General features: G+C 49.9%; 1 protein-coding gene across 2 annotated transcripts in view; it reads left to right on the top strand.

Moving 5' to 3' along the window:
- The first annotated feature begins 883 nt into the window (after positions 1-883).
- The window catches only part of PIWIL1 (piwi like RNA-mediated gene silencing 1), a 31,571-nt gene continuing 15,113 nt past the window's right edge, over positions 884-17,341 (top strand). The window contains exons 1-11 of one of the 2 annotated variants that reach the window (XM_045457585.1): positions 886-991; positions 2,860-3,015; positions 4,231-4,316; positions 4,869-4,980; positions 9,731-9,856; positions 10,364-10,578; positions 11,392-11,513; positions 11,652-11,732; positions 12,374-12,571; positions 12,994-13,105; positions 17,136-17,262. In XM_045457585.1, the coding sequence (XP_045313541.1) occupies positions 4,239-4,316; positions 4,869-4,980; positions 9,731-9,856; positions 10,364-10,578; positions 11,392-11,513; positions 11,652-11,732; positions 12,374-12,571; positions 12,994-13,105; positions 17,136-17,262 (1,171 nt within the window). In that variant the 5' untranslated portion in view covers positions 886-991; positions 2,860-3,015; positions 4,231-4,238. Of the gene's footprint in view, positions 992-2,859; positions 3,016-4,230; positions 4,317-4,868; positions 4,981-9,730; positions 9,857-10,363; positions 10,579-11,391; positions 11,514-11,651; positions 11,733-12,373; positions 12,572-12,993; positions 13,106-17,135; positions 17,263-17,341 lie in introns of both variants that reach the window. The other variant, XM_045457587.1, reaches the window with a different exon arrangement.

Genomic DNA, 17,341 nt, shown 5'->3' with positions numbered 1-17,341 from the left:
GTTGAATATTACTGGACTTAACTAGTTACATCAGTAGTCTCATGTCCCATCCTGACAATCCCGTCCTATTGGACAACGTTTACAATAGTTTTAATTGTGTTGGGGTTGTCCAATGAGGAAACGAATTCCCACTGAAGGCATCTAACAAAGAGCCTCGGATCAACGTGGACCCAGAGCAGCGCGCCAGCATCACCGGCAGCTCGTCAAGAAATGGACCTCAGCCGGCCCCACCAACCGAATCTGCAGAATCCGAATCCCCAGGGGAGGGGGCCAGCCATCCGTGCTTTAACCGGCCCTCCAGGTGACTCTGATGCCGGTCAGTAAAGTTGAGAACAGCTGCCGTACACGACAACACGCATGCACTCGGCACACAATTTGCGCCCACTGAAATTTGCAGGTGCACAGCCGCCTGGCATCCTGGCTCCGGAACGGCTCTGGCTCTTTCTTTGGGGCAAAAATCCAATCTCATTTCTCTCTCTGATGAGCTAAATCGCTTCTAATTTTAAGGGGCCACCCAAGGTTCAGTGCACCACTTTGCGGCGGGGCGCTCACAGCTAACCCAGGCCCAGCGCCGTGCACCACGGTGTTCCCGGAGGGGGGAGCCCGCCCAACCGCGATTGCAGTCCCGGCCTCCCGCCGGCCCGAGCTCGTCTGGCCCCGCCCCCACGGGCAACCGGCCTTGGCGTGTCAGCCAATCAGGGCGCAGCGCGCGCACGTCCTCGCCGCGCCGTTAAGCCGGGTGTCACGTGCAGACGGGCTCACCGCCAGGCGGAAGTGTTCATCCGCCCAGAAAAGGAACACCGCGCTCCTTCGGCCGGAGTCCGCGCCCGGCAACCGCCCGCAGGTGGGAGCCCCAGCTGGTGGCGACGGCGAGCGGCAGGGCTTCGCGGGCCGAGGAGCGCCAGGTCACTGGGGTGGGCGCCGGGGCGCGAAGTCCCGGCGCGGAGGGATCCGGCGTGCGGGGACGGTTGGCGCGGTTCGGTTGGCGGAGGTGAGGCGAGGGGCCGGGGGTCGCGGGGCCGGGGGTCGCGGGGCCCGTACGGCGTGTCTGCTTTCCTGTACCTGCAGTCTCTGGGCCTGGTGAGGCCGGGCATCGCGGCGACGATGACGCAGGGGTTGGAGGGGGCCTCGCCGGTGGGGAAGGGACAGGCCCAGGGGCGGGGAGTGCGGGGGGCGCATATCCGGACACTGCTGGGGACTGGAGGCCGCTTGCAAGGTCAGGGGGGTATTCCTGGACGCTGCCCCGGTTCGGGAGGGTAGTGTCTGGGTCAGAGGGCATTTCTGGACACTGCCCGGGTTTGGGGGGCCCTATCTGAGTCAGGGGGCATTCCTGGGCACTTCCGGGATCAGGGAAGGGCATTCCTGGACACTGCCTGGGTCGGGAGGCCCTATCTGGGTCAGGGGGCATTCCTGGGCACTTCCGAGGTCAGGGAAGGGCGATCTTGGGCGCTACTTGGGTTGGGGGGCACCGTCTGGTTTGGGGGACATTCCCAGACACTGTCTGGGTCGGAGGGTATTCCTGAACATTGCCTGGGTTGGGGGGGGGCACTTTCTGGGTCGGGAGGCATTCCTAGACACTCCCGGGTTGAGGGGGCACTGCCCCTGTCGGGAGGGCATTCCCCGTTACTGCCCAGGGTGAGGAGAGTGGCACTGTCCGGGTGGGGGGAGCTCAGGGGGCCCTTCTTAGGGGGTTGGTCTGGACCGGTCTCCAGTCCACAGGGGCCGGGGCAGCTCTCGTTTGGGGGCAGGTGCTGGGATTGCACTGCCTCTGGATGGCGCACAGTTTGACCCGGTGTGGTTTCTAGCTGGGATGATGATTAGAAGCATCGCCTTCAAGTCTTACTTGAAAGTGACTAACTCGTCTTCCGTTCTGGGGCGCCCTGAGGTTGGAAGGATGTAGCCAAGAACCACAGCTGTACTGGCCAGCCCAGCACAGGGTCTGCACACCCCACCTGTGTGTGGTTATGTGGTTGTCTTGGGTGATGGTGAGAATCATCTGGAGGCCCGCTGAAACGAGCCGTGGACCCCGTGGGTCTGGGAGCGGGGAATTCCCCTGTCTAACTGGCGTTTCCAACGAGTTCTAGGTGTTGCTGAGAGAGAGAGATATCACGTTCTGAGAAGTGCGCTAGGAAAACGTTTTCTGTCGGAGGTGGCAGTTCAGCTTTTTACCAGGCTTAAAAAGAAACCCCAGACGTGCACTTGGGCCGGGCAGGTGCGCAGGACTGACTAGGACCAGCGTCCGCGTCTAGTGAGGGAGGGAATTATTGGGCTGTGCGGTAGCTGCAGTAATGCTGGTGGGACCACAGCCGTGTGGAGGAGGTAGGGCACCCCGTGGTACAAGGTGAATGGTGGAATTTACTGGGGTGCGTGCAGGAAAGAGAAGTCTCATTCTGTACCCCTTCAGTAAGCGCCCTGAGCACGTATGCCGGTAGGCCCAGGGCGGGAGTTAGGTGCGCATAGCACCTGTGTCCTGATACAGGCAGTATATGCGCGGTAGTTGAAGACGGCATAAACACGGGTTCTGATACGTGGGCCCCTCGCAAACGATGTTTTGTAAGCTGCTTTGGAGATGGCTGACTTAGAATCAGATCGTGAAGGTTTCTACAATTTGGTAAGTTTGAGGATTTGCTTCCGATCCCGCGGAACACAACAGGAAGTCAAAGAGGCGTTTCCCAGTTGGAGGATGTCATTAGGTTGGTCTTTCTAGGAAGGCCCTCGTACAGCAAGGATTTTAGAAGCTGTTCAAACTGGAAAAAAAGATGAAAATGTGATGTGAAGCAGAGTGATCTTAAATGTAAGTGTCACAGCCCACCCCTCTGTAATTAGAACCTTCGTGGCACCCCACCCCGTTGTCTGCAGGGCCCTGTGCATTCGGATCTGTGCCTGCCTCCGAGCTCACCAGCTTTCCTTCCCGGGTACCTGGCGTCCCCGGGCGGCTCCCAGTCCTGCCGACCAGCCACACTCAGCACCTCGCCCTGCTGGGGAAGACAGGCACCATCTCCCTTCCAGCTCCGTGTAAGTGCTAGCTCCATTGGAGGCACACTTCAGTGTGTAAATCAGTTCCTGCTTGCTTTTTGTATGAGAACGTTGTTTATTTGCTGAGTTAAGCTTTAAAAAATTTGTAGCTCCAATTTTGCGTGCCTTTCCTACTACAGCTGATGTTGAATGTTCACTGTGTGTCAAGTGCCTCGTGTGTTCTCACTTGAACCGCACACCGGACCTGTGTGGTAGGTTATTAACTCCCTATCACAGATCAGAGAGGAGTCAAGGTTATGTGACGTGCTCAAGGTCACTTCTGTGAAGGAGTGGGGTTCGGGCAGGCTAGCTCTGAGGTCTCCACCTTAACAACCCGACGACACTGCTGTCCACTCTGGTGGGGGTGAGTGGGTGGGGAAACTTGGCGTGGTAATGTCTCTGACGCCCAGCACCCGTCCTGGCCCCCAGGGCCTTGCGAACACAGTGTTGGAGAGAAGTGTTGGGTCAGAAGTAGCAAGAGCAATAAAGGAGTAAATGACTCCGTCCTTTTTCCCTAGAGGCAGTGGGTGGTTGTGCTGCTCACCGAGAGAGAGATTCTGGAGCACGAGTGATGTGCTGTAACAGACACTAGTTTGGGTGCGTTCACACGTGAACCTGTGGGGAGATCCCAGAAGCTGTGCTACGGGTGTGTGCACACGCGCGTGAATTCCGTGAAGGGCCTGCCCGCGCCACCAGTGCCCGGTGTCCTAGATACGTGTCCGGATGTGAAAGAGCTAGTCCCCACCCTCAGACGTTTCTTAACAGTTTTCTCCCTGCGTCTGTATAAGACAATAATTCAGGGCGCCTGGGGGGCTCAGTCGGTTAAGCGTCCAGCTTTGGCTCAGGTCCTGATCCCGCGAGTTGCGAGTTCGAGCCCCCGCTCTGTCTTGTCAGCACAGAGCCCATGTGGGATTCTCTCTGTCCCCCTCTTTCCCTTTCTGCCTCTCCTGCATTTGCATTCCCTCTCTCTCAAAATGAGTAAACTTTTAACTATTAAAAAAAAAAACAGTAGTGCAATGAAAATGAGATACCGCTTAAAACAGGTCGTCTGCTTTAGCGCCGCCCTGCCAGCGCTTGAGTTCGTTAGAGGACAGGTTAGGAAGATACGTGATCATTCAGGAGCTTCTTTTAGGATCTTGAAGTTTAAAGGTCACGTCGTAGAAACAGTCAAATTGTGCACATTGAGTATTGTGTTTGTGATTATTTCCTCTCAAGGAAGAAAAATGACCGGGCGAGCCAGAGCGAGAGCACGAGGAAGGGCTCGCGGTCAGGAGACGGTGCAGCACGTGGGGGCCCCTGCTGTGAGTGCTTTACCATTTTCTAACTGCAGAAACGACCTTTAGGAAACAAAAATCTGTTAAATCTGCTTTTTAAACTTTTCTTCAATGTTTACTTTTGAGAGACAGAGGGGGGAGGGGGGGAGGGGCAGAGAGAAGGAGACACAGAATCCGAAACAGGCTCCGGGCTCTGGGCTGTGAGTACAGAGCCCGGCCTGGGGCTCGAACTCACAAAACGTGAGATCATGACGTGAACCGAAGTCAGACGCTTAACCGACTGAGCCACCCAGGCGCCCCAAATCTGTTAAATCTTTATCAACTTAGGCTGTTGAAAAGACTGTCCTGTGATGGACAAGGGAGGAGAACTAAGATGATCGTGTTCCCTTTCCTGAGGATCTTAAGAGTTGGTTCTTTAGTTAGCGACCGTTTTTGAAGAAACTGCTCTGTGGGAACACAGCGTTGGATTTCTAATTTAGATGACTTTGGTTTGAGTGTCTCAGTCGCGTTTAAGACGGTTTCCTCTGTTGTGTGACCTTTGACGTGAAAAGCCTGCTGTTTATTTGCATGTGCCTATAGAGTCAGCCCCCTGGCTTCGTCCAGCCTCGGCCTCAGCAGCCGGCAGCAGAGGGGGAGTTAGTTGGCCGTGGACGACAGAGAGGAGCAGGCGGAGCGCCGGCCAAGTCACAAGGTGAAAGGAGGGTAAAAAGACTTCGCGCGCGCGCGGTGGGCCTGGCACGGCAGCCGCTGTGCAGACTCCTTGCGATGAAAAGCCACGGTCCTTTAAGTATGACAGGCACGCTCAGGCTGTGTTGGGCGCCACGGGGTTTCTCTCCTTCTTGGAAACGAAAGAGCGTGTCCTCGCCAGGCCCCCAGAGTGGCTCTCGCAAAGTGGTTCTGAACCAATCCTGCGTCTGCTTCTTCGCTGATTAGCCACTTAGAACATTCTTTGGGCATCTTTAGTAACTTCACCAAAAGCTAGACCACCTGTAACATTTCTGACTTTGCTTTGCAGGACACGGTGTCTTGTGTGTTGTGTTGGCTCCCCCCGTTTCCCAGGCACAGAAACTGGGGGCCAAAGTTGCGACAGCTGGTGAGGTCAGAACACCAGTTGTGATTCCAGAGATTGTGCTTTTTCATTACTTTGTTACAAACCTGGATTCCTTGGGCGCTTGACGTAAGATTCTTCAGCAGTTAAGTTTGGTTTCAGTGTAGGAAAAGCTCCCCTGTACATGCGGGACCTGATGTCATGACGCTAGCTTTCCTGCCGGGGTGGCCACGGGAGACGGGCTGTTCCGTAAACTAGCGTGGGGACAGCTGGTGACGAGGCGAAGCTTGTACCCGGCTTTGCTCCGTGGGTGACGCCCCCAAGTACTCCAGAGGTCTGGTCCTACCCAGTGAGATCCGCGAACGTCAGAGGAGCCCCTGGATGAGTCTGTGGTGTCAGAGCCACGTAAACGGTGCCATGACAGCCGCTGTCCGTGTCAGAAGCCTGGAAACTTAGGGCAGTGATGGTGGGGCTGGGTCTGTGGCCCACACAACGCTCCTGTAAAACCCGTGATGTCTGACAGGCTGCTGGGAGGCGGGCAGAGGAAAGGGGAGGGCAGTGCACTGAGAACTGCAAAGACTAATGAAAACAGTAAGCCTCGTGAAAGAAAGTGAAATCAAAGGAACATTTTGTTTACCTGTCTGTTGTTCTGTCTTACCGCTTTGCCGACGTTGGTGGTTGTCAGGCCGGCACTGTCCTCCCTGAGGGGGTTGTACGGTTGTACCGACTTTTGTAACGTGTAGCAGCCGTGACGGTGCCTGTCGTTAGCACGTCCCCTCCTGGGAGTGCAGCCGACGGACCGGGGCAGGGACGGCATGACCGCGTAAGGGCCGTCACACACCCTGCCCCACGCTGGGAATGCCTGCCCAAAGGATCGGAGAGAACTGTCGCACTAACAGCACGGCACCTTGTTACCACGCTCAGGGGTGTAGACCCTCGCCTGGGCTACGGCAGACAGGATCGGGTGGTGAGACAGCGTTATCTTCGTATTTTTAATGAATACGTGAGTATGTGTGTGTCTTTGTTCAGAAACGTTTGAGGGAAGATGTCAGTTAATAGTGCTACATTTGAGGGGCACCCGGGTGGCTCAGTTGTTTAAGCGTCCGACTTCGGCTCAGGTCATGGTCTTGCAGTTTGTGGGTTCAAGCCCTGCATGAGGCTCTGTGCTGACAGCTCAGAGCGTGGATCCTGCTTCAGATTCTGTGTCTCCCACTCTCTCTGCTCCTCCCCTGCTCACGCTGTCTGTCTCTCTCTCTCTCTCTCTCTCTCTGTCTCAGAAAGAAAGAAACATTAAAAAATTAAAAATAGTGCTACATTTGAAGAGTCAGTGAGAAGTCTGGAATGGCCTTTTGTTATGTATCCAAATACCTGTTAACTATTCTGATATGTGACGTTTTGTTTTTTAAGCTGCCTGATGAGAATTCATTTATAGGCATTAATCTCTCTAAATTTATAGGGTGTTAGGCAGTCACTTCCTCTTCTAATTTTGATGCCTTTGTTCCTTCAAAACTTAGAGTACTTGACATGGTCAGTGTGTTCGCCAACAGCTGGATTTGCTAAAGTTGTTTCAAAAACATTTCCCTACTGTTGCAGCCTTAAAATTACGATAAGATTGTGGGAAATACGTTAATTTCTTAAACATGCTCTATATTGACCGTTATTAATCATTAACCATTGTGCACGAACTTAAATTTTGTGAAACTCAGTTTCCCATCTATAGAAAGGTAGCATCTAACTTTAAGACCATTGTGAGGATTAAATAGTACTTGGAATAACAAATTACGTCATTTCACTGCTTTGGGGAGGGTCGTCATTTCACTTCACTGGGAACTGCTTGCCCCAAATGTTCACGCATCTACTAGGTTTTAGAAACTGAAGTGACAAGTTAGGTTTATTGTCAATAAACCTTGTTTATTGATTTTCATTCTCAAGGACTCCATAGTAGAAGAGTAGTGAGGTCTAACGTGTAGTTTTAGTCATTCGAGCAGCTGCTCGGAGGGGGAGGTTCTAGGTGGACCTCAGAGATATGGCAGGCCCGGTTCCAGATGCTGCAATACAGCAGCTGGAACAAGGCGAGTCGTGTGAATCGCTGGGTTTGCCGGCGTGTGTGGAAGAACTGTTCGCACTGCTGTAGTCTGCTAAGTGTGCAACAGCATTGTGTCCAGTGTATGTACCTAATTCGAAAATACTGCTAAAAAGCGCCAACCATCATTTGTGTTTTCAGCAAGTTGTAGTTACTGATCACAAATCACTGTAACAAATACAATAACAAAAAAGTTTGAGACGTCGTGAGAATTACTGAAACGCGACACAGAAATGAAATGAGCAAATGTTGGAGAAATGACCCCAGTAGACTTGTTCGATGCAGGGTTGCCACAAGGTGTCAGTTGTAAAAACTACCTGCAAAGCACAATAAAATGAGGTACGTTAATAATTAGCAAGGTTTACAGTTTTATACGTTCTGAAACCTGTTCTCTTTACAGGTTGACAGTTATGCTGTTGCTAAATGTGATAGCAATACTGTGTGTAGAGAGGGGAATGGACTTCATTATTTATATTCAGAAACTTGTAGTTGGGTTTTTGTATCTGGAATGGAATTTTAAGACAAACTCAGATTTTTTTCAGGAGAAAAAAGTCTCTATGGCCTGTCATTGTTACTAAGTTGGATTCAGTACGCTTGACCTGTGTTAGTATACAGTTAATCACCCAGTGCCGAGGATGCTCTAATTTGAAAGTTTTGGGGATAAAAAATTCACCAAAGGAGACAAAAATAGTTAAATATTTAAAGGATTTTTTATCTTTAAGAAAAAAGCGTATTCATTAGAGAGAGCACATGTGCGCATGAGAGCAGGAAAGGGGCAGAGAGAGTAAGAGAATCCCAAGCAGGCTCCGCACTGTCAGCGGGGAGGCTGACACGGGGTTCAGTCCCAACTGTGAGATCGTGACCTGAGCTGAAATCGAAGCCTGGATGCTCCACTGACTGAGCCACCCAGGCACCCCTGAAGGACTTTGAAATAGGGCCCCTGAATATCGTGAGGTACAATAACCAACATATTTAGCAACACCTTTGAGGAGTTTTATAAATCCTACTCTCACTTAAAACATACGACGTACCCGTAAAGTTCCTCACTTTTCCACGTAAAGAAGTTGAAGCTGACGTTCCAATAACTGGTTTCCAAGGTGTTTCAGGAACCCGATATTTTGCTCAAGCCGCTGTGTCCTCTAATGAGAAGTCCAGAAGTTGGCAATTGGGTGCTGAATTTGGAACTTGCCACCAGGAGAAAACTGGGTTCTTCAGTCACTTTGTTCTTTTGTCCCAACTTCTTGTCATTAAGACATATATTTGGTGATCACGACCAGAGTCCAGGCAAGATTGGCAGGCAGGGGCACAGAGAATGTAAACGCCAGCCACTGGCTCTCCTCCCAAGGTGCTTTCCCCGAAGTTTCTGCTTAAGTCTCCTCCGCCGTCCTTGCCTGCAGATAAGGTGGAATTCTAGTCTTTTAGGTACATTGTTCCCTAAGTAAGGTGTTTTAAAAAAGAAGGCTGAAAAAAAAAAAAATACAAGTAAAAAAAAAAGAAGAAAAAAAATAAGTAAAAAAAGAAGGCTGAGAGGTTGGGAAGGCTAAAGTCTCTAGTACATGAAGTCTCGTGCCGATTAACTGAAAGCTAGAATTCTAACACGTGACCACAAAGCCCGTGTTCATTCTTGGGCCCACATCATACTGTGATATGAGCTGCTTCCATATGTTGTAAAAATTGAAAGCTTTAATGATTTTGGATATTATAAGCAGTTTTTGCAACTAAGCATGAGCTGATAGTTAACCTGTCCCAAAAGGACAGGTGCATGATGGCCATGGGACAGGCACCACACGGTTCCATCTGTTATGCTGGGTGTTCAAGGAATTAGGAAATTATGCTTTAGACCTGTATTTTCTATTTCAGGTTACACGTTGAAATCTAGAAACCACTAATTCCTGTAGCTATAATTGTATCATAAAGCTGTGAAAAATACTGATAAAAAGGTCCTTAGATTGTTCAGAAGTTAGATTCGAGAAGAATAACTTCCTAGTCAACAAAGGTACTCCTGAGTTGTTGAATCTCCGTCCAGTTGTCTTAATCCTTTAACGGTACGTATGTCCCATGGGGGAGTGGCAGAGCTTGGCTAGGCCACGGTGAGAAAGGCTTTATAGGAGAAGTCCTAGCTAGGATGTTGTGATGGCCAGAGATACCTAAAACCTTCTGACGGGACCCTTCTACGTGATCTTTAGCACCTCGGTAGCTTTCGGGTCTCATATGGCATCATTTGGGGTGTTGATGCTGTTGTCGTTTATTTCGTGTTTCACGTTACTGTGTGTATAATTTCTTCTTTTTTTTTTTTTTTTTTTTTTTAAGACCTCCAGATATCCGCTGGATTTCAGGAGTTATCGTTAGCAGAGAGGGGAGGTCGTCGTAGAGACTTTCATGACCTTGGTGTTAACACAAGACAGAACCTAGACCACGTTAGAGAATCAAAGACAGGTAAGCGATTATGAAGAACACAGTGTTCACGAGATTACGTTTCAAGTACGTAGGACGCTGAATTGAGGCTCCGCGCTTCGCACATCCACACGTGATACGGTCCTGGGGAGGAGAGGCGCATCTGCATCTACTCAGGGTGCCACGTGGCTGTTCCACTTCCCCCTCTCTCTCTGCTCTGACGAAATAAGTTACAGAGGTCTTCAGCTGCATTGCAGTCTTTTATTACGTGTGATGTAGATAACGGTTTTCTTTTAGAGGGTTTTGCCACAGGTTTGGTTGGTTCTGTTGTACGTTGCTTAGTCTGAGGGGGATTTACTCCTAAATGTATGCTTTTAGGAACTTCTCCGGACAGGACAGTGGTCCTCAAAGTCAGATGTCTGAGAACTCTAGTGTCCTGTACTATTCCCAGCCTTGTGTTTGCAGAACCGTGTCTGTTTGCCACAGTAGGAAGGAGTTCAGGGAAGACGAAGCTTGTTTTGTTAATCAAATGCGACTTCCTTTTTGCAGGGTCTTCAGGTATTATAGTAAGGCTGAGCACTAACCATTTTCGACTGACGTCCCGTCCCCAGTGGGCCTTGTACCAGTATCACATTGACTATAACCCGCTGATGGAGGCCAGAAGACTCCGCTCAGCTCTTCTGTTTCAGCATGAAGATTTAATTGGAAGGTGTCATGCTTTTGATGGAACAATATTATTTTTACCTAAAAGACTACAGCACAAGGTTATTTGAAAACGTCGGGTCGGGGAGAGGGTGATGAAGGATTCCCCACTTCAGAGCAGAACTGCCACAGTCTAGCGTAGCTTTTACAGAAGCACCAGTGGCCTTCAGCCTGATGTTCCATGTAATAAACCCATGGGGGGACTTGGGCATTGTTTCATTTTCAGATCCACCCAGTAACTTGATTACAATTACATTCATAAATCTTTTTTTTTTTTTAACGTTTATTTATTTTTGAGACAGAGAGAGACAGAGCATGAACAGGGGAGGGGCAGAGAGAGAGGGAGACACAGAATCCGAAACAGGCTCCAGGCTCTGAGCTGTCAGCACAGCACAGAGCCCGACGCAGGGCTCGAACTCACGGACCGTGAGATCATGACCTGAGCCGAAGTTGGATGCTTAACCGACCAAGCCACCCAGGCGCCCCCATAAATCTTTTTTTAACGTTTTTATTTTTGAGAGATGAGGGTGAGCAGGGGAGGGTCAAAGAGAGAGGGAGACACAGAATCCGCAGCGGGCTCCAGGCTCTGAGCTGTCAGCACAGAGCCCGACGCAGGGCTCAGACCCACGGACCGTGAGATCATGACCTGAGCCGAAGTCAGATGCTTAACCGACCGAGCCCCCCAGGCGCCCCACAATTGAATTTATAACACGGGCCACAACCACTCTTCCTCTCCTAGCATTTTTCTTTGTTTTTTTTTTTTTTAATTTCAAACTGTTCTGTAGTCCTGTCGTTGCCTTATTAGCAGGAATTATGTGATTGGGCTTACTTCTTTTAATAATTACAAGTGTGGTTTTCCACTGCTCCGGCTTCAGGTTACTGAAGTATTTAGTCAGACCCGAAATGGAGAGCACGTGAGGATAACGATCACCTTAACAAATGAGCTCCCACCTACATCACCAACTTGTTTGCAGTTCTATAACATTATCTTCAGGAGGTATGTCAGTGTTTTCTAACCCTCTACACAGAAAAATTAAAAATCAAGGGGAAAGTTGAAAAACCAGTGCGGTGAGGACCTGTGTGTTGGAGATGCTTGTCAGTATTCACATCTCTGTTCTGACTTTTGAATTTCTAGGCTCTTGAAGATCATGAATTTACAACAAATTGGACGGAATTATTATAACCCAAGTGACCCAATTGATATTCCAAATCACAGGTTTGTATAAGGCGGAAGCTTTCTATTCCTTGGGCTTAATCGTGGACTTGGAAAGGGGTGCTCCAGTTTGAGACGATCAGATTGACTACGGTGGCTGTTAGCGGTGCCCGTCATGGTACGTGAAGTTTCAACTTGGTCCGAATAATAAAAGAGACCTCCCGGGTTACTCGGCTTTAAAGACGTCACATGCTCTCCATCTGTCACTGGGGAAGCATAAAGAGCTGTCCGGCATTTGTATTTGGTCTCGGGTAACCAAACTTGTGAGCTCAGGAGATTGCTTCAGAAGTTCCTTTGTATGGCGTGCGTTCAGGTGCGGCCCACACGGGTCAGGCTTGTAATCACAGGTGCTTTCAGTTAGATCGGCAACTTTGTTAAGGCTTAGTCCAGCGTCAGCAGTAGTTTAACAGAGTGTATTCAAAATGGAACTTAAAAATTACGTTATGAAAAAACATTCGTTGTTGAGATCTTAAAAAGATGGGTCTCTATATGGAACCGCGTGAAACCTAGAAATAACAAAATTTACTCACTTCAGGAACTTTTGTACTTTAGACCCAGTTAAGACAGGAGAAAAAGACAACGAGGTACGTGCAGACCATGTTTGGGCGTTAGAGGTTACTTCATATTTTCATTCTGCTTGACAGGTTGGTGATCTGGCCTGGCTTTACCACTTCCATCCTCCAGTACGAAAATAACATCATGCTTTGCACCGACGTCAGTCATAAAGTCCTCCGGAGTGAAACCGTGTTAGATTTCATGTTCAACCTGTACCATCAAATAGAAGAGCATAGATTTCAAGAACAAGTTTCCAAAGAACTGATAGGCTTAATTGTTCTTACCAAGTAAGGCTTTTCTTAAAAATGCACAGCAGTCGTTTTGCAAGTCTTAAGACCTCATGGCTTTCTGGTCCATCCTGTTAGAAAGTAGGGTCTACAGTTGACTGGTGGGAAGAGCATGAAAATGGGGAGGGGTGTGTGTCACCCTTCGCAAGACACGAGTTCTCGGGGAGTACAGTCGTCTGAAAAGGGTATCTAATGACTTTTATCTTTGTCAGTCTTTGTTTTCTGGTAGTAATTTAGTCCCTTCCCCACCCATCTAGCATGGTCTTTAAGAAGATTTCCCTTTTCTTCCCAGGACATTGTATATTGCTAAGCGGTTTGAAATTTTATTTTTTAGGGACTACGTACTATCTCTATTTAGGTTCTCTTTAATAATATCTCTACACGTTCCAAGCAAATACCAGTAAATCTCAATCATTTCATAGGTATAACAATAAAACATACAGAGTAGATGATATCGACTGGGACCAGAATCCAAAGAGCACCTTCAAGAAAGCAGACGGCTCTGAAGTCAGTTTCCTAGAGTACTATAGGAAGGTAAGGGGTCACCGTGGACCTGATCTTTTAACGTGTGGTATTTAGGCCTTAGAGGAAAGCTGAACTCTACTCATTAGGATTTTCTAACGCTCGTACACATGGAACAAATTGCTTTGAAAACTGTAGAAATGTGTTTGTTAAGGCGGTCGGAGCATAGTTCACTTGAACTTGTTATCCAATGAGAAGTGCTTGGGCCCGTTTCCTTTTTCCCAGCCGAACAGAAGATGACATTTGAATTTAAGCACGGGGAGGACAAACAGGATGATCGGTAGTGAACACCAGAAGTTCACTGTTCTGACCCATATTCTGCAATGGACACTTTTTTAGATTCACCCAGGGATGGGGGTTAAAGATGGCTGAGTCTTCAGCATGAGCTGAATCTGCCTATGGGTTACTCTTAACTTGCATCTCCTGTATCGACAACCTCAGACCAGCTTGTATCATCCAGGCTAGGTCCTTTGACTATGTGACCTTCCAACGCTAGTTTTATACAGAGTAATCGCTGAATTGACAACAGCGGCAAGAAAGAACCGCTGGGACTAGAAGAGAACACAGTGTTTATGCAGGAGCGCGCACGAACGTTGCTGTCCCGAGAGGGGCAGATCTGGCCCCTCAGTCCTTAGAAGGTTGCATATGCTCTATTACAAGTGCTGGAAAAGCGTTTGTGAAACGCTCTGCACTTAAAATTTTAAAACTTGGTTTTGAAGTGCTAAGATTTATCTTCTCTTTTCTACTTTCAGTACATTATTTCCTTTTCCTAAAAAGCTGGGCAGATGAGCTGTTTGTTGTGTATATATAATGTCAGAAGCATACGTCAGGTTGGTGACCCTGAAGTGTCTTGTTACTTGCTGGTTATCGACTGTTGTCTGACCTTCAGCTGCTCTGCTATGAATGAAAAGATCAGACACTCTGGAGGGAGAGGATTCTCTGTGAAGTCACGTTAAGAGCTGTTCTCATTTTGGGCAAGATGAAAAACAGGCCAGGGGCTATCTCAGCTTGATTTCCCTACTGCCCTTTTCAACCTCTGCTTGAGGACTCCAGCCATGTTTAACCTAGATTCCTTCCGGGTGTTTGAGGCTACCGTGAGAAATGAGTTGGCATCGTTGTGTGGTTTCGTAATCCCTGTCAGGGTTGGGAAAGGTTGGTACGTGTCAACAGCAGACACGAAGGAGTTCTCAGCGGAGAGTTTGGTTTAGACCCGAAGGAAGGTCAGAGGAAAGTCCTCCCCTCCTCTGCCTGGTAGTGAGTCTCAGATGGCAGCTCATTCTCCGTAAGTGGCCTTCTACACGTTGGCATACTTAGAGGCTCTGCCTCGACCCCCGACCTAACTATATTTTAACTTGCTAGGTGATCTCCAGGCTCGTCTGTTGTCAGACTAAAAGTGTTCTACGTTCACAGTTCTCCGGTTTCCAGCTCCAGCCCAGACCTGTCTAAGCCTTCCAGTTCTCAGTGTTTGCAAGTCTTAAAAGACTCCTTCCACGTGACCAGCGCTGAGCATGTTCTGTCCCATGACCTGGCCCCTGTGCACTGCTCTGGGTCACTGCAGGGACTGTCACTTCCTCAGGGGCAGGGATTTTGTGGTTTATGTGCCCCTCCTCCCCACCCCTGTGCCCCCATAGGCACTGAGGTATTTGAGTGGACGAACACATGCCCGACGGACAGTTATAACCTCCTGCCAGTGGACAGCTATGCCACCTGCCACCTGCTTACCTTGCTGTGTTCCTGGTCATCTCCCTGCAGGAAATGCCTCTGTCCTCCCCCCGCTGAGGGGCTGCCCTCCCTGTGGAGGCCCCTGCTGTCTCTCATTCCGCTGGTCTCTCGGCTTTCATTTCTCCTGCTTCCTGATCCATTTTCATACTCCTACAGATGGGATGTTATTTTCTACCCACAGCACATAAGTGGTTTCCCCTGCTCCCGTGGCCTGTTGAAGTGCACTTGGTCTGTATCCAGTGAGCCCCTGAGCGATGCGGCCTTGGCCTGCTTGCCCTTCCTCACCTCTGTCACCCTGGCTGTCTCCTCTAAGCCTGGGGCTCCCCCTGCTTGGAACATTCTCCATGCCTCATTCGTGTTCTGAGGCCTCAGTCTCCACTCAGATGATTTCTTCTGGAAGACTTCTGTCACAGCCAGGCCTCATTGGGTGTATCTGCTAGCTATACAGTTAATCACAATGGGGTAAGGGTGAAATGTTGGAAGGATTCCAGGCATTCTTAGGACTTCCCAGTGGAGAGGCAGTTTCAATGATAAGTGATAGCTTGGATGTTCTCTAGCAAAGGTCATATTTAAGGAAGCACAGAGAGAGAACGGCCTTTGAAAAGAAAGATCACGGTCAGTTTTTAGCTTCTGTTCGGGCCCCGAATATAGAGAGGGGGTCCCAGGGTTCTGCAATAAGGAGCAGAATATAGAGAGGAGGTCCCAGGGTTCTGCAATAAGGAGCCCTCAGTGAAGTAGGGACACACCTGCCTCCACTCCCACACCCCCCCTGGGTGCACCCAGGTAACAGACACGGGAGGCAGAAGGGTGGGGGCCATGAGCAGGGGTGCGGGGTGCCGGGGGTCTCAGGCAGTTAAGTGTCCGACCCTTGGTCTTGGCTCACGTCGTGATCTTGCAGCTCGTGGGTGGGTTTGAGCCCTGCATTGGGCTCTGCACGGACAGCCCAGAGCCTGCCTGAGATTCTCTGTCTTCCTCTCTCTCTGCCCCTCCCCCACTCGGATGTGCACCCTCTCTAAATAAATTAAAAAAGAGCGCTAAAATCAGTAGTGTAGGTGCACGGAGCAGAGGTTAGATAAGAGCACTGACGTTTTCTGCCCTGAAATAGGAAAATTAGCTTTCTTCCTGAATGGTTGCTGAAGAGTTCAGTACAGGACAAAGTCAAGAACAGACTGGGATTCAAGGTCTTCATTCACGAGGGTGGGCGGCCGGGACCTTGTCATGGGATGGGAACAGGGAACAGGAAGTAGTTCTTACTGTGTTGGTAAGAGACGGGAGCCAACGGAATGGCCGTGCTGATGAAGCTCACGTCCTGTGTGCCAAGTAGAGAGGTGTGGTTCTCTTAAAAACAGCCCGATGAACCGGGGTGTCAAAAGATGCCAGGAGAGGGTACGAGAGATGCCACGAAGAGGGTCTCTAGGAAACCAGGCCGGAAACTCTGGTGAGGTCGTGCAAGGCCAGTCCCGTGGTTCTGAGGCTGCTGGGCCGAGCTGGAGGCCCGCAGGCCAGCGCACGCCTCCATTAACCCCTGGAAGTCAGCATTTTTGTCTCTTTTTGTGTTGTAAAAACCTGGCGATTGATGTGAGGAATCTGAAGGCTACTCACTGAGGGCAAGTTCAGCTTCTACCAAGTGTCAACGTTTGGTAAAAACTATTCCTAATTAAAAATGTTCTCTGGCATGCCAACCTCTTCCTCCCCCACATTTATCGTTCTAGCAAGACTTGTTTCCCCCACGCTTCTTGCCGTAACACTAGTAGTTTTGGGGGGATTGTTGTGAGGACCCAGAGGTATACAGACTACTGTTGGTAGACCAAGAAATCACAAAACGAAGTGAACTATGACTAAAACTCAGAGTTTAGATAAAGTCAGGGACAGTGAGGCTCTTAAGTTCTTGGAAAGAACGATGAGCGATCACATAAATCACACCTCGTTTTGGTAGGATTAAAAACGCGCCTTGTAGGGGGCACCTGGGGGCTCAGGTGTCTGACCTCGGCTCGGGTCATGATCTCGCGGTCTGGGAGTTCGAGCCCCACGTCGGGCTCTGGGCTGACAGCTCAGAGCCTGGAGCCTGCGTCAGATTCTGTGTCTCCCTCTCTCTCTCTGCCCCTCCCCCGCTCATGCAGGTGCGCTCGCGCTCTCTCTCTCTGTCTCAAAAATAAAAAATAAAAACGTAAAAAAAGTGCACCTTGTTAGCTTTCCTTGGAAACTGATACCAGCCTTGCTGTGGGCGTCAGTTCTCAAAACACAAAACAAAACCCCTTGGTCCTCCGACCTGTTAGCAGAGGTGTTGCCGTGAACGGTGACGGCATCTTTTCTTGACCAGCAATACAACCAAGAGATCACGGACCTGAAGCAGCCTGTGTTGGTCAGTCAGCCCAAGAGGAGGCGAGGCCCTGGGGGCACCTTGCCGGGGCCCGCGATGCTCATCCCGGAGCTCTGCTATCTCACAGGTACTGCTGCGCCCCGGCTCCCCCAGCTTGCTGCCCCGTTGTCTTCTGGGAGTCCTGAAACCCTCGCCGAGACACCTGC

The sequence above is a fragment of the Leopardus geoffroyi genome, chromosome D3 (assembly GCF_018350155.1).
Source record: "Leopardus geoffroyi isolate Oge1 chromosome D3, O.geoffroyi_Oge1_pat1.0, whole genome shotgun sequence".
In the NCBI taxonomy this organism is placed as follows: domain Eukaryota; kingdom Metazoa; phylum Chordata; class Mammalia; order Carnivora; family Felidae; genus Leopardus; species Leopardus geoffroyi.
Note: the sequence above shows the minus strand (reverse complement) of the source record. Positions and strands in the feature narration are given on the sequence as shown.